This window comes from Bos taurus, chromosome 5 (genome assembly GCF_002263795.3).
Source record: "Bos taurus isolate L1 Dominette 01449 registration number 42190680 breed Hereford chromosome 5, ARS-UCD2.0, whole genome shotgun sequence".
Taxonomy (NCBI): Eukaryota; Metazoa; Chordata; class Mammalia; order Artiodactyla; family Bovidae; genus Bos; species Bos taurus.
In genome coordinates this window covers 64,130,282-64,155,165 of record NC_037332.1, presented here as the reverse complement: position 1 = coordinate 64,155,165, position 24,884 = coordinate 64,130,282, and the positions used below count along the sequence as shown (strand labels likewise).

The 24,884-nt window shown below is 36.2% G+C and overlaps 1 protein-coding gene across 5 annotated transcripts in view; it reads left to right on the top strand.

The window, feature by feature from the left end:
- Nucleotides 1-24,884, top strand: part of BLTP3B (bridge-like lipid transfer protein family member 3B) — a 93,729-nt gene that overhangs the window by 10,137 nt on the left and 58,708 nt on the right. For 4 of the 5 annotated variants that reach the window (XM_005206614.5, XM_005206615.5, NM_001192527.2 and 1 more), the window contains one exon: nucleotides 23,842-24,004. In XM_005206614.5, the coding sequence (XP_005206671.1) occupies nucleotides 23,842-24,004 (163 nt within the window). Of the gene's footprint in view, nucleotides 1-14,914; nucleotides 15,978-23,841; nucleotides 24,005-24,884 lie in introns of those variants that run through there. The other variant, XM_059886449.1, reaches the window with a different exon arrangement.

Here is a 24,884-nt window from a genome sequence, read left to right as displayed (position 1 = left end):
GTTACATACTTATCCTTGGTGTAATGTAACAGTTTATAAACTTGCTGACCATATATTAGCTGGCAATTGTATAGGTGTGATGACTTAAATATTATTTTCCAGTATTCTTGTTTGCTTTCCAATATTCTTGATTCCATCATCATTTGGTTATCTGGATCTTATCCAAATTGCCAAGGAAGAATGCCAAGCTTTATCTTTCAGTAGACCATTAGAAAAACATTTGAGATTGTTAAGATATTGGTAGTTAAGAACTTCTGTTGTTTCTGGTGGCATTCAAGGATGGTTCTGATTTTGTGTATACCTCTAGCAAATACTCTGGGACCTTTGCTTCAGACTAGATTACACCTCCTTAACATTTCTTTTTTGGTCTGGTTTGTGCTTAGCTTATTGAAGGTGAGGTATAGTGATTTTCGTCTAAGCTTAAATCACATCTGTCTGTGCTTTTATTCAAGTCACCTATGAAGCTTAATTCCTTTTTCTTCTTAACCTTCTCATTTTAATCAGTCATTCTCTCTTTTTATTTAAATAATTCTTGAATTTATCTTTTTTATCCTGAACAAAACATATAGCAGACTATTTGCTACAAAGTAGATATCAGTAAGATTTGAATATCTCTACTGTCACTGCTGCTGCTGCTGCTGCTGCTGCTGCTAAGTAGCTTCAGTCGTGTCCGACTCTGTGCCACTACTCAGATTTAAATCATAATTTCTTGGATCAGTTGAGGTTAAGTATTCTCATTTCTCATGCTTCTTTTTAAAAAAATATTTATTTATTTATTATTGGCTGCTCTTGGTTCTTCATTGTTGCCCGTGTGCTTTCTCTCATTGCAGTTTGCAGGCTTCTCATTGCAATAGCTTCTCTTGTTGTGGAGCATGGGCTCTGGTACCCGGGCTTCGGTAGTTTTGGCACATGGGCTTGGTAGTTGCAGTTTGCGGCCTCCAAATTGCAGGCTCAGTAGTTCTGGTGCATGGGCTTAGTTGCCCTGAAGCATGTGGGATCTTCAGGGACCAGGAATTGAACTGGTATCCCCTGCGTTGCAAGGTGGATTCTTAACCACTGGACTACCAGGGAAGCCCTTCTCATACTTCTTTATTCGATTCTTGGAACTGTTACCAGAGAGATCTTGACAAAATACTAATCTTATTTAAATTTCTTGGTAAATATTTTTCAATAGCTCATGTTTAAGCTTTAAAATTTTTTTTTCTTTTTTTGGTTTATAACATAATTTTTTGTCCAAAGAAATATAAATAGGACTTTACTGTGTAGAATAGTAGTAGGGCTCATTCTAGTTGAAACAGCAGTTGGGGGTAGGGTTCAGCTGGCATATATTTACCCTTTTTATTTCTGTTCCACCTAGGTTTAATCATGAGCAGTCTCCTCAGGGGCACTGTGGGAATAATACTGATGTGTAGGATGAAACCTGCGTTCCTTGGCATGAGATACAAGAGTTCTTCACGATCTGGCTGCTGCTATGCTTTCAAAGCATATCATTTCTTTTCAAACTATGATATGGTTTTCAAACTACCTTATTGTTAGCCTTGTGCTTCATCTGTGGTGGCTGCATATGATCCTGCAACCTTGAACATGCTGCTGCTTATCTGAAATGTCCTCCTCTGCCCTGGTCACCTAGCAAAAACTTACTCTCAAAGACATGGCTCCAATGCTGCCTCCTTCATGAAGCCTTTCCAAAGCAGTAGGCTTTTTAACAAAGTTGATGACCTCTTCCCTCCTCCATCTTAACCTAGTCTCATTTTTATTACAATATCCGTCACGCATTGCCTGGCACATAGTATGACTGTAAAACACTACAATAATTTCTTCCTGTGATTGCTTCTAATAGTAAATCATGAGGTCTTTGAAAGCAGTAATTTTGTCTCATTTGTCTAAGTTACCCAAGAGCTTAATCAGAGCTCAGTTTTTGCCTTGAAGAATGTATACCTAATTGTGTCAGGTTTTCTGACATTTCAACAAAATTTAGAAACCCAGGTTTTCCTGGTGGCTCAGATGGTAAAGTGTCTGCCTGCAATGGGGAGACCCGGGTTCGATCCTTGGGTTGGGAAGATCTCCTGGAGAAGGAAATGGCAACCCACTCCAGTATTCTTGCCTGGAGAATCCCACGGACGGAGGAGCCTGGTAGGCTACAGTCCATGGGGTCGCAAAGAGTCGGACACGACTGAGCGACTTCACTTCACTTCACTTCACTACCCATTTTAAATGTTAGCCACATATTCCAGTTGTTAGAAACACTGTGCAGGCCAGACAAAACATGTCTGTGGGCAAAACACAGCTCGTAGGTTGCCAGTTTGCAGCCTTTCCATTCTTTGAATGTTTCTGTGGAAAAACTAGTTAGACAGGATTGGTTGATTTTCTTTGCATGCATATTACAAAAATAACCAAGCCAAATAAACTCTGCAAATTTTGAATGCTCAAAAAAAAAGGCGGGGGGGGGGTGGAATTTACTATGAGCATATCTTGATCCTTGTCCCATCCTTGTAGTTTTTTTTTTTAAAATTTGTTGTTGTTCAGTCGCCAAGTCGTGGCCAACTCTTTGCGACCCTATGCACTGCAGCACGCCAGCCTTCCCTGAAGTTTGCCCAAGTTCATGTCCACTGAATGGGTGATGCCATCCAACCATCTCATCCTTTGTTGCCGCAATCCTCCTCCTCCTGCCTTCAGTCTTTCCCAGCATCAGGGTCTTTTCCAATGTGTCAGTTCTTCACATCAGGTGGCCAAAGTATTGGAGCTTTAGCAACAGTCCTTCCAATGAATATTCAGGGTTAATTTCCTTTAGGATTGACTGGTTTGATCTCCTGCAGTCCAGGGGACTCTCAAGAGTCTTTTCCAACACCACAATTCAAAAGCATCAATTCTTTAGTGCTCAGCCTTCTTGATGGTCCAACTCTCACATCCATACATGTTGGGAAAGCCGTAGCTTTGACTATACAGACCTTGGTCTGTCAAGTGATATCTCTTCTGTTTAATATGCTGTCTAGGATTGTCATAGCTTTTCTTCCAAGGAGCAAGTGTCTTAATTTTGTGGCTGCAGTGATTTTGTAGCTCAAGAAAATAAAAAATAAAATTTGTCACTGTTTCCACTTTTCCCCATCTATTTGCCATGAATGATGGGACTGGATGCCATCATCTTAGTTTTTTGAATGTTGAGTTTTAAGCCAGCTTTTTCACTTTTCTCTTTCACCTTCATCAAGAGGCTCTGTAGTTTCTCTTCACTTTCATTAGAGTGGTATCATCCGCATATCTGAGGTTGTTGATATTTCTCCTAGCAATCTTGATTCCAGCTTGTGATTCATCCAGCCCGGCATTTCATATGATGTGCTCCGTATATGATTTTAAGTAAGCAGGGTGAATACTCCTTTCCCAATTTGGAACCAGTCTGTTGTTCCATGTCTGTTTCTAACTGTTGCTTCTTGACCTACATACAGGTTTCTCAGGAGACAAGTAAAGTCATCTGATATTCCCATCTCTTTGTGAATTTTCCACAGTTTGTTGTGATCCTTCACACAGTCAAAGACTTTCACATAGTCGATGAAGCAGAAATAGATGTTTTTCTGGAGTTCATTTGCTTTTTATATGACCCAATGGATGTTGGCAATTTGATTTCTGGTTCCTCCTCTGCCTTTTCTAAACCCAGCTAATACATTGAGAAGTTCTTGGTTCACATACTGCTGAAGCCTTGCTTGAAGGATTTTGAGCATAATCTTGCTAGCATGTGAAACGAGTGCAGTGGTGTGGTAGTTTGAACATTCTTTGTCATTGCCCTTTGGGATTGGAATGAAAACTGTCCTTTTCCTGCTTGACCATGTCCAATTGTCCTTGATTTAGGAACCTACCAGGTTCCCATGCAATATTGTTCAGTTTACAGCATCAGGCTTTACTTTCACCATGTCTGACTGTACTTTCAGACACATCTACAACCTAGTGTTGTTTCCACTTTGGCCCAGCCTCTTCATTCCTTCTGGAGCTATTTCTCCACTCTTCCACAGTGGCATATTGGGCGCCTTCCGACCTGGGGGACTCATCTTCTCGCATCGTATCATTTTACCTTTTCATACTGTTCATGGAATTCTTGGGGCAAAAATACTGGAGTGATTTGCCGTTCACTTCTCCAGTGGGCCGTGTTTTGTCAGAACTTCCCACTATGACCTGTCTGTCTTGGGTGGCCCTGCATGGCATGGCTTGTAGCTTCATTGAGTTATGCAAGCCCCTTTGCCATGACAAGGCTGTGATCCATGAAGGGGAATGGAATGGTAATTGATCCTAAAATACCTTTTAAGTTAAAATTGTACAAATTTGATTATAGTCTTGGCTCTGCCTTAGTGAGACCTTGAACTATGAACTTAACCTCTCTAGGCTTCACATTCTCTGATGTAAAATGAGGACTTTGAATTGGAGAAACTCTTCTGGCACTAAAATTGTAAAATTATTTTGTATTCTTTGCTTGTATAAATACTTCCTATGGCTCTACGGAGTTATTTTACTTGGCTCTAAATCACTTCTAGATGACAATAGCAATGGTGTGGTTTTCAAAAAGCCATGGTTCAAAGACCTTAGTAATTCTCATTTCCTTATATTTTATTAAGTTAGCTAGTCCATTCTTTTTTATTAAGAGATACACACCCACACATATTTGCTTTACAGTTTGTTTGGCTTGATTGTTTTCGTATTATACAATTAAAATCAACTAATCTAGTATAACCAGTTTTTTATATATATATATATATATAAAATGAAGTGAAGTGAAAGTCCCTCAGTCGTGTTTGATTCTTTGCGACCCCTTGGACTATACAGTCCATGGAATTCTCCAAGCCGCCTTTCCCTGCCTCAGGGGATCTTCCCAACCCAGGGATCAAACCAAGGTCTCCTGCATTACATGCGGATTCTTTACCAGCTGAGCCACAAGGGAAGCCATATATATATATATTTTTTTTTAATTTTTATTTTTATATATATTTATATATGGGTATATATAATTACTTATATAAATATCTGATTTAAACACTTCTATTGAAATATAATTGTTTTGTGCAATAAACTGCACATACTAAAGGTGTACAATTTGTTGAAATTTTGATTTATGCTCTCAAACATTTCTTTATACTCCTTTGTAATCTTTTCCATCCTGTCTTCCTGCCTTATCTGTTATTATTATTGATCTACTTTATTTCACTTACATTAGTTTGTATTTCCCAGGATTTCATATAATCATTTAGTATACGTCTTTCCTGCCCTTTTTCCCTCAGCATAATTATTTTGCAATTAACCTATGTTTTTTTATACATTATGTCATATTGCTGGGTATATTCCATTGTGTGTATGCCACAGTTCCACAATGGAATTGTTTATCCATTCACCTGTTAATCGTCATTTTGGTTCTTTCTAGTTTGGGCTGTTACAAATAAAGCTCCTGTGAACATTTATGTTTAAATCTTTGTGAGGACATATACTTTTCATTTCTCTTGAATAAATGTGTTCTAAAGTCTGTATTTTATATTCTCACCAGCAATTGTGTGACAGTTCCACTTACTCCATTCTTCACTAGCATTCAGTTTAGTCTTTTGATTTTGCCCAGTTTAGTGGATAAGTAGTGGTATCTGATTGTGGTTTTTAATTTGCAGTTTCCTATTAGACTGATGGAGAAAGCAATGGCCACCCACTCCAGTACTCTTGCCTGGAAAATCCCATGGACGGAGGAGCCTGGAAGGCTGCAGTCCATGGGGTTGTTGAGGGTCGGACACGATTGAGCAACTTCACTTTCACTTTTCACTTTCATGCATTGGAGAAGGAAATAGCAACTCACTCCAGTGTTCTTGCCTGGAGAATCCCAGGGATGGTGGAGCCTGGTGGGCCGCCATCTATGGGGTCGCACAGAGTCGGACACGACTGAAGTGACTTAGCAGCATTGACTGATGATGTACATCTTTTAGTGTGCTTATACACTATCTGCATGCCTTCTTTTGTTTGAGAGTCTGTTTAAATCTTTTACCTATTTAATTAATGAGGTGGCTTACTTTTGAGTTGTAAGAGTTCCTTATATATTGTAGATATAAGTCCTTTTTTAGATATATGTTTGTAAATATTTTCTGCCAGTCTGTGGCTTGTTTTGTAGAAATAGTATCTTTTGATGCACAGAGTTTTTAATTTTGATGAAGTATAATTTGTTGATTTTTTTCTTTTTTGGTTTGTGAATTTTTTGTTGGGTTATAGAAATCTTTACCAGGCTCAGTCTTTTTCTCCAGCATTTTCTTACAGAAGTTTTATAGTTTCTGTTCTTAGATTTTAGTCTGCAATCCATTTAGAGTTAATTTGTTATTTGTGATGTGATTAAGTATCAAAGTTCTTTTTTCCTTCTCTTTGCATATTGCTAAACAGTTGCTCTAACACAATTTATTGAAAATACCATCTTTTTCTCACTGAATTGGTATTGTACCTTTGTTGAAAATCAGCTGACTGTAAACTTGGGTCTGTTTCAGGACTGTTTTGTTCCACTGATTATTTGTGTTTACTCCAGTATCAGACTGTGTTGATTACTGTAACTTTTAAATAAGCTTGAAATTGGTGGAACAAGGCTTCCAACATGATTTATCTTTTTCAGAGTTATTTTGACATGCTAGGTTTTTTGCATTTTCATGTAAATTTTAGAATCAGGTTGTCATTCCTACCAAAAAGTCTGCTGGATATTTGCTTGGGAGCCATAATTCTGTTTGGGGAGAACTGACATCTAAACAATACTGTCTTCTGATCTACCTGTTTTATTTCTCTATATAATTATGTCTTGTTTAATTTCTCTCAGCAGTGTCTTCTAGTTTTCGGTATATAGGTCTAATAACCCTTTGTCAGGTTTATCTCTAAAAATTTCAAACTCGTTATACTAATGTAAATGATACTTTAAAATTTTCTGATTGTTTGTTGCTAGCATATGGAACCATAATTAACACTTTTATTGCAGTAACTTTTTATTGAGATAAACTTCCCATATGCAGCTCGAAATGATTTTTTTAAATGAGATTTTTACTTTAGAATACTTTTAGATTTATAGAAAAGGTCTAAGGCTAATACAGAGAGTTTTCATACATTCCCTAGCGCATCTCCTGTATTACTAACATCTTACATTAGTATGGTACATCTACCACAATTAATGAGTAAATATTTATATAAATTATTATTAACTACAGCCAATATTTTATTCAAATTTCCTTAGTTTTTGCCTAGTATCCTTTTTCTGTTCCAGGAACCCATTGTGAATACTACCTTATATTTAATCATTATGTCTTTTTAGGCCCCTCCAGGCTGTGACTGTTTCTCAGACTTTCCTTGTGTTTCATGACCTTGAGAGTTGAGTAATATTTGTCAGATATTTTGTTCAGTGTCTCTCCAACAGGCTTTTTATCTATTTTTTCTCATAATTAGAATGGGTTATGGGTTTTGGCAAAAACACAACAAAAGTAAAGAGCCATTTTTATTGTCAAATTAAGAGTGCATATTATCAGTGTGTTTTATCATTATTTTTTTCCAGTTTTATTGAGATATTTAATTAATTATACTGAAGTCATACAGCACTGTATGTTTAAGTTCTATAGCATAATAACTTATTTTATGTACATGCATCATGAAATGATGACCAAAGTAAGTTTAGTGGACATCAATCATATCACATGTATACAAAATTAAATAATTGAAAACAATTTTGTTTGTGATGAGAACTTTTAGGATTTACTCTCTTAACATTCATATTAATATACAGCAGTGTTAATTATATTTATTATGTTTTACATTGCATCCTTAGTATTACTTATCTTATTACTAGAAGTTTGTACCTTCCAGTCAGTTCAGTCAGTCAGTCGTGTCTGACTCTTTGCGACCCCATGAACCGCAGCACACCAGGCCTCCCTGTCCATCACCAACTCCCGCAGTTCACCGAGACTCACGTCCATTGTGGAGAAGGTAGTGGCACCCCACTCCAGTATTCTTGCCTGGAAAATCCCATGGATGGAGGAGCCTGGTGGGCTACAGTCCATGGGGTCACTAAGAGTCGGACTCGACTGAGCGACTTTACTTTCACTTTTTCACTTTCCTGTATTGGAGAAGGAAATGGCAAGCCACTCCAGTGTTCTTGCCTGGAGAATCCCAGGGACAGGGGAGCCTGGTGGGCTGCCATCTATGGGGTCGCACAGAGTCGGACACAACTGAAGTGACTTAGCAGCAGCAGCAGCATGTCCATTGTGTCAGTGATGCCATCCAAGCATCTCATCCTCTGTCGTCTCCTTCTCCTCCTGCACTCAATCTTTCCCAGCATCAGGGTCTTTTCAAATGAGTCAACTCTTCACATCAGGTGGCCAGAGTATTGGAGTTTCAGCTTCAACATTAGTCCTTCCAATGAATACCCAGGACTGATCTCATTTAGGATGGACTGGTTGGATCTCCTTGTAGTCCAAGGGACTCTCAAGAGTCTTCTCCAATACCACAGTTCAAAAGCATCAATTCTTCAGAGCTCAGCTTTCTTCACAGTCCAACTCTCACATCCATACATGACCACTGGAAAAACCATAGCCTTGACTAGACGGACCTTTGTTGGAAAAGTAATGTCTCTGCTTTTGAATATGCTGTCTAGGTTGGTCATAATTTTCCTTTTGTACCTTTGGACTGCCTTCAACTAGTTATCCCTCCCTCTGCCCTCTGGTAACCACAAATCTCATCTCTTTTTTGTGAGTTTATTGTTTTTGAAGTGTAATTGACCTACAGCACTATGTTAGTTCTTGTTACACAATGTAGTGATTCAGCATTTCTATATATTTCCTAATGATCACCACGATAAGTCTAGTTGACCATCTTTTCCCATACAGTGATATTACATAATTATTGACTGTATTTCCCACACTGTAGATTTCACACCTGTGACTTGTTCATTTTACAAATGGAATTTTGTACTGCTTAATCTCCCTCACCTATTTTTTTCTTCTTCTGTCCGTCTCCCCCCTGGTAACCACTTGTTCATTCTCTGTATCTGTTTTATGGCCGAGTAATATTCCTTTGATAAACATGTAGATTGCTTCCATATCTTGGCTATTGTAAGTAATGCTGCAGTGAACACAGGGGCACATATATCTTTTCTAAATAGTGTTTCAGTTTCCTTTGGATAAATATCCAGGAGTGGAATTGCTGGATTATGTGATAGCTCCTGGTGGCTCAGATGGTAAAGAGACTGCCAACGGTGCAGGAGACTTGGATTCTATCCCTGGGTTGGGAAGATTCCCTGGAGGAGGGAATGGCAACCCATTCCAGTAATCTTGCCTAGAGAATTCCATGGGCAGAGGAGCCTGGCCGTCTACAGACCATGGGTTGCAAAAAGTCAGACACGATTGAGCAACTCTGTTTTTAATTTTTGGAGGAGCCTCCCTACTGTTTTCCATTTTGACTGTACCCATTTACAGCCCCACCAACAGTCCATGAGGGTTCCCTTTTCTACACATCCTCGTTAATACTTATTATTTGTGGTTTTTCTGATAATAGCCAATCTTACAGATGTGAGGTGATATCTCATTGCAGTTTTGATTTGCATTTCCCTCATGATTACTGATGTTGAGCATCTTTTCAGATTCCTTTTGATCATCTGTCTGCCTTCTTTGGGAAAATATCCAGGTCTTCTGACCTTTTTTAAATGTATGAATTCTTTGTGTTTTAACCCTTTGTTAGATATATTGTTTACGGATATCTTCTCTCATCCAGTAGGTGACCTTTTTATTTGTTGATAGTTTCCTGCACTGTATAAAAGCTTTTTAGTTTGATATAGTCTCATTGTTTATTTTTGCTTTAGTTTCCCTTGCCTGAAGAGATATGTAAATGTATGTTATTTATATTTATTTTTTATGTGTTATTTATATTTATATTTATATAAAAAATGTGTTATTATAGAAGTTCTATGATTTCTATTCTTACATTTGTCTTTATTAATCCATTTTAAATTTATTTTTGTGCATGGTGTGAGAAATTAGTACAATTTGATTCTTTTGCATGCAGCTGTCCAGTTTTACCAACATCATTTATTAAGGAGGCTGTCTTTTCCATGTTGTATATTCTTGCCTCTTTTGTTGTAGATTAATTGCCTATACAAGTGTCGGCTCATTCCTGAACTCTGTTCTTTTCCATTGATGTATGTATCTGTGTTTGTGCCAGTACCGTACTGTTTCGATTACTGTAGCTTTGTAGAGTAGTTTGAAATCAGTGTGATACTTCCAACTTTGTTCTTTCTCAAGATTATTTTGGCTCTCTGAGGTCTTTGTGTTTTTATATAAATTTTAAAATTGTTTCTAGTCCTGTGAAAAATACTGTTGGTAATTTGTTAGGGATTGTGTTGAGGGTCAGACATGACTGAGCGACTTCACTTTCACTTTTTACTTTCATGCATTAGAGAAGGAAATGGCAACCCACTCCAGTGTTCTTGCCTGGAGAATCCCAGGGATGGGGGAGCCTGGTGGGCTACCGTCTGTGGGGTCACACAGAGTCAGACACGACTGAAGTGACTTAGAAGCAGCAGCAGCAGCAGTAGCATTGAATCTATAGATTGCTTTGTGTAGTATGGTCATTTTAACAACATTTATTCTTCCAATTTAAGAACACATTATATCTTTACATTTGTTTGTGTCTTCACTTTCTTTCGTCATTGTCTTATAGTTTTTAGAGGACATGTCTTTTGCCTCCTCAGATAGGTTTATTCCTAAGTATTTTATTCTTTTTTAATGCAGTGGTAAATGGGATTGTTTCCTTAATTTCTCATTCTGACAGTTCATTGTTAGTGTATAAGGATACAATAATTTATGTATATTATTTTGTATCCTACAAATTTACTGAATTCATCAGTGAGTTCTAGTATTTTTTTCTTGGTGTCTTTGGGATTTTTATGTATAGTACCATGTCATTTGCAAGCAGTGACAGTTTTACTTCTTCCTTTCCAGTTTTGTTCCTTTTATTCATTAATTTTTCTTGTCTGATTTCTATGCCTAAGGCTTCCAATACTATACTGAATAAAAAAGTGACAAGAGTGGGAATCCTTGTCTTGTTCCTGATCTTAGAGGAAATGCTTTCAGCTTTTACCATTAAGTATGATGTAGCTGTGGATTTGTCATGTATGGCCTTTATTATGTTAAGCTATGTTCCTTCTATATCCACTTTGTTGAGAGTTTTTATCATAATAATTGTTCAATTTTATCAAACTCTGTATCTGTTGAGATGATCATATGATTTTATTCTTCAGTTAATATGGACACCACTGAGCGACTGAACTGAACTGAATATGGTTTATCACATTGATTGTTTTGTGGCTTTTGAGTCATTCTTGCATCCCTGGGACAAATGCCACTCAGTCATGCTGTGTGATACTTTTAATGTATTGTTTAATTTGGCTTGCTAATAATTCTCTAGAGGAGTATTGCATCTATGTTCATCAGTGATCTTGGCCTTGAATTTTCTTTTTTTGTGATGTGTTTGTCTGGTTTTGATATCAGGGTGATGCAGGCCTTGTAGAATGAGTTTGGAAGTATTTCTTCCTCTGCGTGTTTTGGGAATAATTTGAGAGAGATAGGTGTTAACTTTTCCTCTAGCTGGTAGAATTCACCTTTGAAGCCCTCTGGTTCTGGACTTCTGTTTGTTGGGAGTTTTTGAAATAATTTAATTCACTTTTACTATTGGTAATTGGTCATGTTTTCTATTTCTTTCTGATTAAGTCTTTGAAAATTGTACATTTCTAAGAATTTGTCGTTTCTTCTAGGCTGTCCATTTTATTGACATATTTGTTGGTAGTAATCTCTTATGATCTTTTATATTTATGTGGTGTCAGTTGTAACTTCTTTTTCATTTCCGATTTTATTGATGTGGTCCTTCTTTTTTTCTTGAAGAGTCTGAGTAGAAGTTTGTCAGTTTTGTTTAAATTTTCAAATAACCAACTTTTTGTTAATTTATCTTTTCTATTCTTTTCTATTTATTTCTGCTCTGATCTTTATGATTTTTTTCCTTCTACCAACTTTGGGTTTTGTTTGTTCTTTTTTTAGTTTCTTTAGATTTACGATTTTCCTCGTTTCCTGACATAAGCTAGTATTGCTGTCAACTTCCCTCTTGTTACTGCTTTTGCTGAGTCTGTAGATTTTGGGTCATTGTGTTTTCATTTGTCTCTAGGTTATTTTTTAATTTCCTCTTTGACTTCTTCAGTGATTCATTGGTTGTTTAGAGCTTGTTCTTTTTTTTTCCCCTTGTAGTTGATGTTTAGTCTCATAGTGTTGTGGTTGAAAATGATGCTTAATGTTTTCAATCTTCTGAAATTTAATGAAACTTGTATTATAATCTATTGTGTGATCTGTCCTAAAGATCTGGCTTTCTGTTCCATGTGTACTTGAAAAGAATTTATATTCTGCTGCTTTTAGATGGAATGCTCTATAAATACCAATCAACTTCGTGTGGTCTAATGTGTCATTTAGGACCAGTGTTTTCTTATTGATTTTTCTGTCAGAATCATCTGTCCATTGATAAAAGTAGGGTGTTAAAATCCCCTTCTGTTATTGTGTTATGATGAGTTTCTTCCTCTATGTCTGTTAATAGTTGCTTACGTATTTAGATTTTCCTATGTTTGGTGTGCATGCTAAGTTGTTTCAGTTATGTCCAACTCTTTGTGACCATATGTACTGTAGCCCATCAGGCTCCTCTGTCCATGGGATTCTCTAGGTAAGGATACTGGAGTGGGTTGCCATGCCCTTTTCCAGGGGGTCTTCCCGACCCAGGGATTGAATCCGTGTCTCCTATGATTCCTGCAGTGGCAGATGGATTCTTTACCACTAGCGCCACCTGGGAAACCCATGTTGGGTGTATATATGTATATTTACAACTGTTGCATCTTCAACTTGGATTGATCTTTTTGATCACTACGTAATTCCTTCTTTGTCTCTTGTTACAGTCTTTGTATTAAAGTGTACTTTTTCTGATATACTTATTACTACTCTGGCTTTCTTTTGATTTCCATGTATAGAATATCTTTCATTCTCTTCACCTTCAGTCTGTATGTTTTTAGATCTCTTATTGGTGATGTTGCATTGATCACCTGATTGATACAGTGTTTGTCAGGTTATCCACTATAAAATTACCCTATTCCTCACTTTCATACCATATGTTTTGGAAGGAAGGAAGGAAGTACTATATGCAGCTAACACAAAATGAGTGAGGAGTTCTGCTCCACTTCCCTTAAGTTGGAATATCTTATAAGCTATTTAAAATTTTTCTGTGCAGGAGGTTTATCTATTTTCTTCCAGTTATTTACTTATTCAGTCATGCATTTTTATCTATGTGGACTCACGTATATTTACTTTATACTTTGAGTTATAATCCAATAAATTGTATTTTGTTGTCCAGATTTTTCCAGCTTTGGCCACTGGGAGTCTTTCTTGTGTCTTCAATTCATTTTATTTTATGTTAGTCTTATTATCTTGTAACCTTGGTAAACTCATTTATTAGCTCTGGTAGTTTGGGTTTGTTTTTGTCCTAATATTTGTAGGATTTTCTACATAGATGATAATGTCATCTGGGAAAAAATAGTTTTATTTTATTTCTAAACTGAATGACTTTTATTTTTATTATTTTAAAATTATTTATTATTATTTTTTTTGCCTTCCTATGTCAGCTAGAACCTTTAATACAGAGTTGAATAAAAGTATTGAGAGCAGACCTCCTTGTCTTTTCTCTGTCTTAGGGGAAAAGCATTTTAGTATCTCATCATAAAGTGTGATTGTAACTCTAGGGTTTTTGTACAAGTTCTTTGTAGTTTTGGGGAAGTTCTCTTCAGTTTCTAGTTTATTGAGAGTTATATGTGCACTCATGGTGTTAACTTTGTCAAATGCCTTTTTATGCCTCTACTGAGATCATGTGATTTTATTTTTCGTATGGTGAATTATATTAATTGATTTTGAACGTTAAACCAGCCTTCGTTACTGGAATGAATACTTGGTCATGATGTATATACTTCTTACATATTGTTTGTTAAACTGTGGGTCTTAGTTTGCCTTGTGCAGTCAGTGTTGTTGATGACCATTTTAAAAGAAGGAAATAGAATGGAAAATTTCAGGCTATATTAAACTTTACTTTGAGAAATAATTTGTTTCATATGTATGTACTGTAGTTCATATCCAAAAATTTGAAAACGATGAATTCACTTTTTGAGCCTGAAGATGATGAGGCACAAAGTGGGGCAAGAAGGCAACTAGCCTTAAGAGGAGGGTGCCTGATTAAAGGAGGTACAACTGGGGTGAGGAAATGGTATTGGGTAAGGTAGGTGGCACTGGTGCTAAAGAACCTGCCTGCCAGTGCAGGAGACATAAGAAACATGGGTTTGATCCCTGGGTTTGGAAGATCCCCTGGAGGAGGGCATGGTAACACACTCCAATATTCTTGATGGAGAATCCCATGGATGGAGGAGCCTGGTGTGGGTTACAGTCCAGAGGGTTGCAAAGAGTTGGACAAGACTGAAGTGACTTGGCGTGCACATAAGGCAGAAACGAAATAGGGATTTCTTTAGAAAAGCCTCATTTATTTCTTAGTTTTGATTAGATAAATTTTTTAAAAATATTTATATTTATTTATTTGCCTGTGCCAGGTCTTAGTTGCAGCACACATGATCTTTGACCTCTGTTGCAACATGCAGTATCTTTAGTTGCATCATGTGGGAACTAGTTTTCCAACCAGGAATTGAACCCAGGCCCCCTGCATTGGGAGTGTGGAGTCTTAGCTATTGGACCACCATGGAAATCCCAATTGGAGAAATCTTTATGGCTGCCTGATGAAGCCCATGGTCTGTGAAAGGATGTAATTAGGTGACGATTAACAACTTAATGATCTTAGCCAAAGGACTTGGCAGACTATCAGATTTTGGGAGCATGCTCCAATAGCATGCTGTCTTGTATAACTTTACATATGGTCTTAAGGTACTCTTCTAGAAATATTATTTTTAGTAAAGTCAGGCAGAAGCTATTGTTAGAATTGCTTACATAAAGATTTTGGTTCTTATAATATCTTTTCATATACAGTGAGAATGTAATTTTTGTAGGGACACACAGTCTTGAGATACTAGTTAGTGATTTCAGTTACTAGTTTGTTTCAGGATTTTAGCTGGGCCCAATTGGAGAGAATGGAATAATGATGGGGGAAGAATCTTTGGTTTCTTTTAAGTTTTAAATGTTGGATTTGTGTTTCTCAGTCATCATCTTTATTATTTGTCAGCTTGGTTCTAATGCAGTGTTTTAGTTTTAAATTTCTGAAGGAAGAAATCTGATTAAAGAATCTAAATGCCTTGTCAGTCTCTAGATCAAATCAGCTATAACCAAGGATGTATGTTAACATGTCTTATATCTGTACGTTTCCCCTATGTTTATAGTCTTTGAGAAGATGGAATCACTGGTAACTGGGCAGGCACCCTAGGAGGTATTTATTATTAATAAATTAATTTAAAAATAAGTTAATTAAATCAAACACAATGGTATTGAAGTAATTTATTTTCTGGATGGTTAAAATGAATCCTCTTGCTTTAAAGCAATGGTTCTTGGCTATTGTGGTGTTCAAAAACCCCCTTGAAGCCTATCCAAGAACTTAAGATTGTGCCTGCTTTAAACGTTTAAATTATACAATTCAACATGCATTGTTAAATTACCTGTAAAATCTAGTTTTTCATGCATGGAATACCAGAATTAAAATGATTATTTCTAATTATAGCTGTTATTTGAGAAAAATATTATCAAGTAGCATAGCCACTTCCTAAGTTTAGAAAAATAGTAGGCATTGATGTGAATCTCTAATAACATATACTATAATAGGAACCATAAAAACTTTCAGGACAAGGTGAATAATTCAAGAAATGTGTATTAGCTGATGAAGTTTTAAAAGAATGTCCAAGGATTTGTTAACTGAATGTGAAGAGATAATTGTGGAAGAAGGTAAGTAGTTCAGAAAAGGCTTTATAAACTATGTTCTAAGATTGTTTTTAACACTAAAATTTTATAATTCTACCCCCAAATAGTATAGTTAACCTAGAGATAATTCATTTCATAAATCTGTTTCAGATTGCTTTAGCAAATAAAATAATTTATAATCTTTTTTTTAGGAATAGCTATGAAATGGATCTGATGAAATTTCAAATAAATCATGACTAAAATTTACAATAACATTAGATATAAAATTTATACCTCTGTTTTGTCCTAAATATTTACCTTGCACAGTGCTTTATACATAATTTAGACTCTTATTATGTATTGATTATAAAATGTATAATATAAATCAAACCTATCCTTTCCATTTGCCTGGAAATTTTATTCCTTTACTTAGCTATTTTGTTGTTAATAATGAAAAAACTAGTAAGTTTATTTTCATGTAATATATGTAATTAAAGAAGATTTTGGATGAAATAGACGTTAGCTTGCAGGTATTAACTTTAAAATTGGTACATTGTTAGAAATATAAAATTAACCAGTAAAATATATACATTCACCTTTAAATTTTATTTCATATAATACCAATGTTAAAATAACACCTGCTTATTTTAAAATAAATCTCTTTACATGGCATAATATGCATAGTAATGGGACATTCTGGTGTGTTCCTAATTTTAAAAATAAAATCAGTAAGAATTGTGCCAGTTTTATCTTTATTATGTTTTGACGTTCTTTTCTGCATTTGTTTTGATTTTGACATTTTCAGGTCAATCAGTTTTCTTTTTTACCCTCACTTTAAGTCTTTAACATATCTACTTTGGTTTTATATAGATTTCGTGTTTCTAATCTCCCACCTCTCCCTCATCTCTACCAAATAATTAATTATTCAGAAATTTAATTCATTGACTTAGAGTTTTACCATTTTTTAAAACGTTTGGTTTAAAATGTTTATATACCTTTTAGAGCTTTAAATGAGTCTGTAGTGAACTAAAGAGGTTTATTTTGATAACAATCGATTCTCTTTAGGATCAGGCTCTGGTATTATAACCCTGCTCAATTATAATGTTTAGTAGAAAAATACAATTATCTGGAGACTTCACATGGCAATTTAGTCCAAAGAGCTTATATCAACACTTGGACAAAGCATAGCAGAAGCATAGTTCTCCCATGCCTCGATGTTATTTTGTGGGTTTTTGTTCCTTTGTTTGCCTAGCATACACTTACAGTGTATTTTCCTCTATCAATTAAGTTATAAGAAATGTGACTGAGGAACCATTCTCCTGTCTCTGTTTTTGGAAGGAACATAATTATATTAATAAATGACTGGGAAACATTTGTTTAAAACTGAAACATATGTAAATTAAAGCCTTACATATGAATAATAGCAGGGAAATAATTTGATGTGTCCGTGGCCTACCCAGTATAAGAAACCAACTTTCTCATAGCTGTGGATGTGACAGCATTATATCTTCAGCTTCCTCTTTAAAATATTTTAATAGATGAGCAATATTAACATGTACTATTTGGATAAACTTGAACTTTATTTTTTGGCCCTGTTGGCTTGTGGGATGGTAGTTCCCTGGCTAGGGATCAAATTCTTGTGTCCTCGGTGCTGAAGGTGCATAACCCTAACCACTGAATCATCAGGAAGTTCCTAAGCTTGAACCTTTGTTATTGCTCCAGTTAAAAAGCTATAATCAGTGTCTTCATAAGTTTTTTTATTTAAACAAATTTTTAAAATGAATTAATTTATGGCTGTGCATGATCTCCCTTGCTGTGCCCGGGCCTTCTCTAGTTGCAGTGAGTAGGGGCTACTCTCTAGTTGCAGTGCTCAGGTTTCTCACTGGACTGACTTCTCTTGTTGCAGAGCATGGGCTCTAGAGCTCAGTAGTTGTGGCACATGGGCTTAGTTGCCCCACAGCATGTGGAATCTTCCCAGACAAGGAATCAAACCTGTGTCCCCTGCATTGGCAGATTCTTAACCACTGGACCACCAGAGAACTTCAGTGCCTTTGTAATTTAACCTCAGTGAAAAGCAGGGCAGGAGAAAGACTCTTAATTGGATGTCTGTTTTGTACCTAATAGTTTATATATTATCTTTAATCCTCACTAAAATCTTTTGAGGTTGGTATTATTTTCTCCACTTTACAGATGAGCAATTTGAGGCAGAGAGATACCACAGCAGGTAGCTTAACTAGAGTTCACATCTGTTTGTCTGACTTTAAGGTCTGTGCTCTTTGCAGGTGTTGTCCCTTTGGTATGAACTAAATTGAAAATAGGATTTCTTGTGAATAACATGTTTTAATCATTCCATCTACCACTTTTGCTTGGCTTGTCTTTTTGGGTTTCTGTTGAGGTTTTGTCTTTATCAAAGTTATATATACTCCTTATAAAATACTAAACCATACAGAAAAGTATAAAGATGAAGAAATCTAAAATCTCATCAATCATAGGTACTACTGATTTGAGATTTTATAGTGCATTTTTTTATATAATTGAAATCACATATATAATTTTGAACCTTGAATTTTCATCAGGCAGTATAGTGTAACTACTTCTTTATGTAATTGGCAACATATATTACTTGATACCATCTTCCCAGATGGTGCTAGTGGTAAAGAATTTGCCTGCCAGTGAAAGAGACACAAGATACATGGGTTTGATTCCTTGGTCGGGAAGGAACCCTGGAGTAGGAAATGGCAACCCATTACAGTTTTTTTGCCTGGAAAATTCCACAGACAGAAGACCAAGGTGGGCTGTATTGTCCATGGGATTGCAAAGAGTTGGACATGGCAGAGCTGCGTGCATGCGTGTGTGCGCGCGCGCGCGCACACACACACACACACACACTATTTGATATATGTGTAGGTATAATATATCGCAATTAAAGGGATTATTATGGATATTTAGGTGCTTTTTTCCTTTTGTAAATATCATTGAGACGAACATTCCTGTACCATAGCCAGTTAAGATGTTGTCTGATTTCTCCACTAATGACTCCTCCCTGCCCAGCACTAAAGATATATAGTCAGATGTTGGTATTTATGAGTTACTCAGATTAGTTTTTGTTCATCTGTCCATTTGTCCTTTCTTCCCATCTTCCCATTCAGTATGATTACAGTATTTTTTTTTTAATACAATTAGGTTCATTTTTTTCAAGTTACTTTCAGTTTTAGTTGTTTTCCTCTTCACATTCTTTCTTATTTTGTTTTTTACATATGCAGAATATTAACATGCTTTTCAAAAATCAAAACTATTCAAAGCCAGCTTGTCTTCTTGTGTACTCTGTCTGCTGTCTTCTAATCAAGGGTTTTGTTATGTCGGTTGTCTGCCCATCAGTAGTTTTCTTTTTTCTGCATCATTGTCCACATACAAGCCTGCTGAATTTTCTCCCACCTGAAAAAACAAAACTGATTTCTCTCCTACCTCACTGGCCCTTCCTTCTTAATCGCCTTTGTTGGCTCCTTGGCCTCTTAGTGGTCTTTGACCACAGTCTTTGAGCCATTTCATTTTTTTGTCTCTATCTTGTAGATGTACTTATATAACACTGGTGATTATTAAATTTGTATCTGTAGCTACTGAATAAGATTTGAATATCTAGCTACTTAATTGGTATCTTCTCTTGGATATCTGATAAGCATTTCTTAAACTATTCTAAGCCTAAATTCTGATCCTTTATCCCAAACTTACTTCTCCCTCTCTCTCTTTAACCCAATAATTGGTGGCTCTGTCCTTCTCTTTCCTCAGACCAAAAACCTTGGAGCCATCCTTGCCTTCGGTATGTATTATTAAATCCTATTGCTTTAACTTCAGAGTATGTCTTGAATTGTTCCCTTCTTACCACTTCCTACTCTTCCAACTTGATCCAAGGCAACATCTTCTGTTACCTGTATCATTGTAATAGTCTCCTGTCTGGGCTCACTGCTTCTGTCCATGTACTTCTTTCATCTCTTCTCAATAGAGTGATCCTTAAAAAAATTGTTCTCTTATCCTATTCTAGTCAAAACCATCTCCAGTCATTCTCATTTTTACTCACAGTAAAAACCAGAGTCCTGAGAGTGGCTTAAAAGGCCCCACATGATCTGGCCCCTGTTATTTCTCTAACTTTATCTCTCTTCATTTTGCCGTTGTTCATTTCCTCCAGCCACCTTGGCCTTTTTTGCTATTCCTCAGACCTGTGTGTTCTTGCCTCAAGTTTTTGTCCTTAGCTTTAACTCTGCCTAGAGTATTCTTCCTCTAGATATTTGCATAGCTAGCTCCTTGGCTTTCTTCAGCTCTTTGCCCATATGTTATCTTTTTAATGAGGCTTTTCCTGTCCACTCTTTTAAAAATGAAAAGATCCTTTGCTTGCACCTCCTATGTTATTTTTGCTTTGTTTTTTCCTCCATAGTTATCAGACTCTGACTTATTATATATTTAACTTTGTAGATATTGGTTAAATTTTATTGAATGATGAATGTGTAATCAGCCCTCTCTTTGTCCATCAAAAGTTATCTTCTCTTTCTCTGGTCTTCTTGCTACATTCCAGATGCTGATCTCTTTTCTGTTCTACTTTATACTGTCTCCTGCCTCAGAACCTTTGTATGTTTTATTCCCTCTACTTGGAAAACACTTTTCTGTCCCCTTCTTTTTCTTGCCTAGTTAACTTCTACTACTCATCCTTTAGATATCAGCTCAAAAGTCCCTATTTCAAAGAACCTCTGGATTAAGAACCCCTGCTGTATTCACTCTTAGTCATGCTATTTGATCTCTCTCACCAACTAAACTGAGCACTTCACAAAGGCAGGAACCTTGAGTATACTGCTTGCCAGTGTATGTGTCTGAATAGTGAGGATACTATTGAGGATTCAGTAAGTATTGAGTTGGCCAAAAAGTTCGTTCAGATTTTTTCCTTTGGCCAACCCAATACTTATGAATTTGCTCCTTTCAAGCGCTAATATTCTGCCTTGAGGCAATGATAGGTCATTCCTATGTGCTTAGAAATGGCAGCCTATCAGGAAACTGTATTTTCAAATCAAATGTGATTCGTGGTAAGTTTGAAACGACTTGGCATTATTGATCAACTCTGAGTTAAATATGAACTTTATATTGACAAAGTCAATGTGTTGACATCTTGTAAGATATGAATCCAGATAAGATCTGACTCAAGAAATTCTGGTTTGAGTCAATGCAGAAAAATGTGTGTATTGATTCTTATTGGTGTGTGGGGCATGTAAATAACCCAGTACATTTTGTTGCTTTAATATTTAATATCAAAAAAAGGTAGAAGGCTGGCTAATAACTTTTTTGTTAGCTAGTAGTTAACTTTGTCAGTAGTTTCACTTTTGAAAAAGTAAAGCTGGGTAAAGTTAGCAGTTTTTTAACCTTTTAGGGTTATGTTGAGAATTAATATATATGAAAGTACTTTAAAGTGCATGTGTAATTTATTGTTATTACTAATATCATCTTTATTGGTTGTGACATTGGGCAAACAAGTTGGTTTCTCATTATATTTAATCTTGTAAAAAGTGGGAATAAAAGTAGTATTGACTCTAATGGGTTATCATGAGAATCAGTAATGTATACACTCAAGGAGAAGAGTCTGGTACCATTAAACCCTTGGAAAATCTTGGCTTTGTTCTGTTATTATTTTAAGTCTCTTCTTTTAAGTTTAAGAACTTTCCTTTTTAAATCATTATAGAGAATCTGCGTTCTTTAATTAGAATTCAGGGTCAAATCTTTAATGTGACTTTTGGCACTTTCATTAAATACTTGGCATGATGAATGGCAGTGGTGGCATCTGCTGCTGCTTCTACTTCTAAAGAGTTATATCTCATTTCCTTTGTGATGGAATTCCAGCTGAGCTATTTCAAATCCTAAAAGATGATGCTGTTAAAGTGCTGCACTCAATATGCCAGCAAATTTGGAAAACACAGCAGTGGCCACAGGACTGGAAAAGGTCAGTTTTCTACTTCTGCTCTACTGAGCAGAAGCCTTTGACCATGTGGATTACAACAAACTGTGGAAAATTCTTAAAGAGATGGTAATATCAGACGACCTTACATGTCCATGAGAAGCCTATATGCAGAACAAGAAGCAATAGTTAGACATGGAACAACAGACTGGTTCAGAATTGGGAAAGGAGTAGGTCAAGGCTGTATATTTTCACCCTGCTTATTTAACTTACACAGAGTATATCATGCAAAATGCTGGACTAGATGACTCATAAGCTAGATTCAAGATTGCCAGGAGAAATATCAATAATCTGAGATATGCAGATGATACCACTTTAATGGCAGAAAGCAGAGAAGCTAAAGAGCCTCTTGATGAGGATGAAAGAGATGAGGGAAAAAGCTGGCTTAAAACTCAACATTCAGAAAACAAAGGCCATGGCTTCCAGTCCCATCACTTCATGGAAAATGGATGGGGAAAAAGAGGAAACAGTGACAGTTATTTTCTTGGGTTCCAGAATCACTGTGGATGGTGACTGTGGCCTTGAAATTGAAAGATACTTGCTCCTTGAAAGAAAAGAAATGACAAACAGACAGTGTATTAAAAAATGGAGACATCACTTTGCTGACAAAAGTGAATATAGTCAAAGCTATGGTTTTTCCAGTAGTCATGTATGGATGTGAGAGTTGAATTTAGAAGGCTGAGTGCCGAAGAATTGATGCTTTTGAACTGTGGTGCTGGAGAAGACTCTTGAGAGTCCCTTGGACAGCAAGGAGTTTAAACCAGTCAGTCCTAAAGGAAAGCAACCCTGAATATTCATGGAAAAGACTGATTCTGAAGCTGAAGCTCTGATACTTTGGCCACCTGATGCGAAGAGCTGAATTATTGGAAAAGACCCTGATGCTGGGAAAGACTGAGGGCAAGAGGAGAAGGGGGTGACAGAGCATGAGTTGGTTGGATGGCATCACTGACTCAATGGACATGAGTTTGAGCAAACTCTGGGAGATAGTGAAGGACAGGGAAGCCTGGTGTGCTGCAGTCCATGGGGTTACAAAGAGTTGGACTTGACTTAGTGACTTAACAACGACAGTGTTTCCTTACCTCACTTGTGGATTGGTTAGTAAAATAAGAATATTCACTTCTGTGATATTATCTAGAGCAAAGTAAAATGTAGTAGAGGCTGGCTCGAATCCTTGCATAATACATGAAAAATAGTAGATACTAATTATTCATAAGTTTGAAAGATAATAAGAACTAGAGCTTGAATGTATCTGGTTCTAAGATATTTAAATATACAATGGTGGTTTAGTCACTAAGTCGTGTCCTACCCTTGTGACCCGAGCAACCTCAGTGACCCCAGGGACTATAGCCTGCCAGGCTTCTTTGTCCATGGGATTTCCCAGGCAAGAACACTGGACTCGGTTGCCATTTCCTTCTCCTGGGAATCTTCCCAATGCATTGATTGAACCCAGGTCTCCAGCACCACAGGCAGATTCTTTACAGCTGAACCACCAGGGAAGCCCATGCTGCTATTACATTCTTTTTTCTATTTTCTTATTTTTGTCTGTGCTGGGTCTTTGTTATTGTTCACAGGCTTTCTTTGGTTGCGGTGAGCAGGATCTACTCTTCATTGCAGTGTACCAGCTTCTTCTCTTGTTGCAGAGCTCAAGCTTGGGTGTGCAGGCTTTAGTAGCTGCACCACACAGGCTCTAGAGTGAGGGCCCAGTAGTTGTGGCGCACGGGCTTAGTTGCCCTGCATCATGTGAAATCTTCCTGGATCAGTGATTGAACCCACACCCCCTTCATTGGCAGATGGATTCTTAATCACTGGACACCAGCGAAATCCACTGTTACGTTCATAATGCTCTGTATATATGCAAGAATGACTCAGCGGTACAGTAACTAACACTAAAATAAATGTCAATATATTCTCTTTCAGATTTACCAAAAATTTATCTCCTGACAAGATAAATCTTAGTACCCTTAAAGGAGAAGGTGAACTAAAGAATTTGGAGTTGGATGAAGAGGTGCTCCAGAACATGTTGGATTTGCCAACATGGCTTGCCATCAACAAAGTTTTTTGTAATAAAGCATCAATTAGGGTGAGACTTTGATATCTGTGCAAGGCATTTTCTGTTTTCATTTTATTTATTTCATCCCTGTTGTTTAAATATTTTCTTTTGTGTATTATTTACTAATTTATTAATTTTATTGAAAATTTAATATTCATATTTAAGCAATATTGATAGTTTATTAAAATAATTTTTAAAATTTGGTACATACTTAAAGTTTTCTTCATAGGATTTGTTGTCAAATGGGACAGCTTAAATTTGTAGTAAGTAGAGTCTACTTCAAATGAAGGCATAAGGACTGATAAGTTATCTTATTCTGGATATTATACTTTTATTTGAAATTTTGTCTCTTTTCCCCATTTGTTACTTATTTTGATAATTTTAAAGTATTTTTTAAAATATTATTCCTGCTTATTAAAACTTAAGCTTTTTTATTACCTTTGACTCTAATCATATCATATCACTTCTTTGTCTTAAAGATTAGGCTTAGTTTGAGAGCCTACTCAGTAAAAATACTGCATGCGAAAATTAAAATTGGGCGATACAGAAAAGATCGTGGAAAGTTTGCTGTATCCTTTGATGATCACCTTTAATTTTTGTTCTATTTTCCATAAACCCAAATGTCTTCAAAAAGTATTACCCTTAATATAGAATTTATTTGAACATTATTTATTTGATATTACTTCCATTTAACATTAATGGTCTCACTTTTATGTTTGTCTTGAATATCTACAAGGAAATTGGCTGGAATTCTAGAATTTAAAAGATTATTAAATGAGCAAAACACTGATTAAGCTTTGCTGGGAATTCTCAAAGTATAAAATCAAAATGTGTTTTCAGAACTTGAGAAAAAACCATATTATTTTTTAGATAATATTAATGTTAGTAGAACCTGAAATTTTTGTTTAAA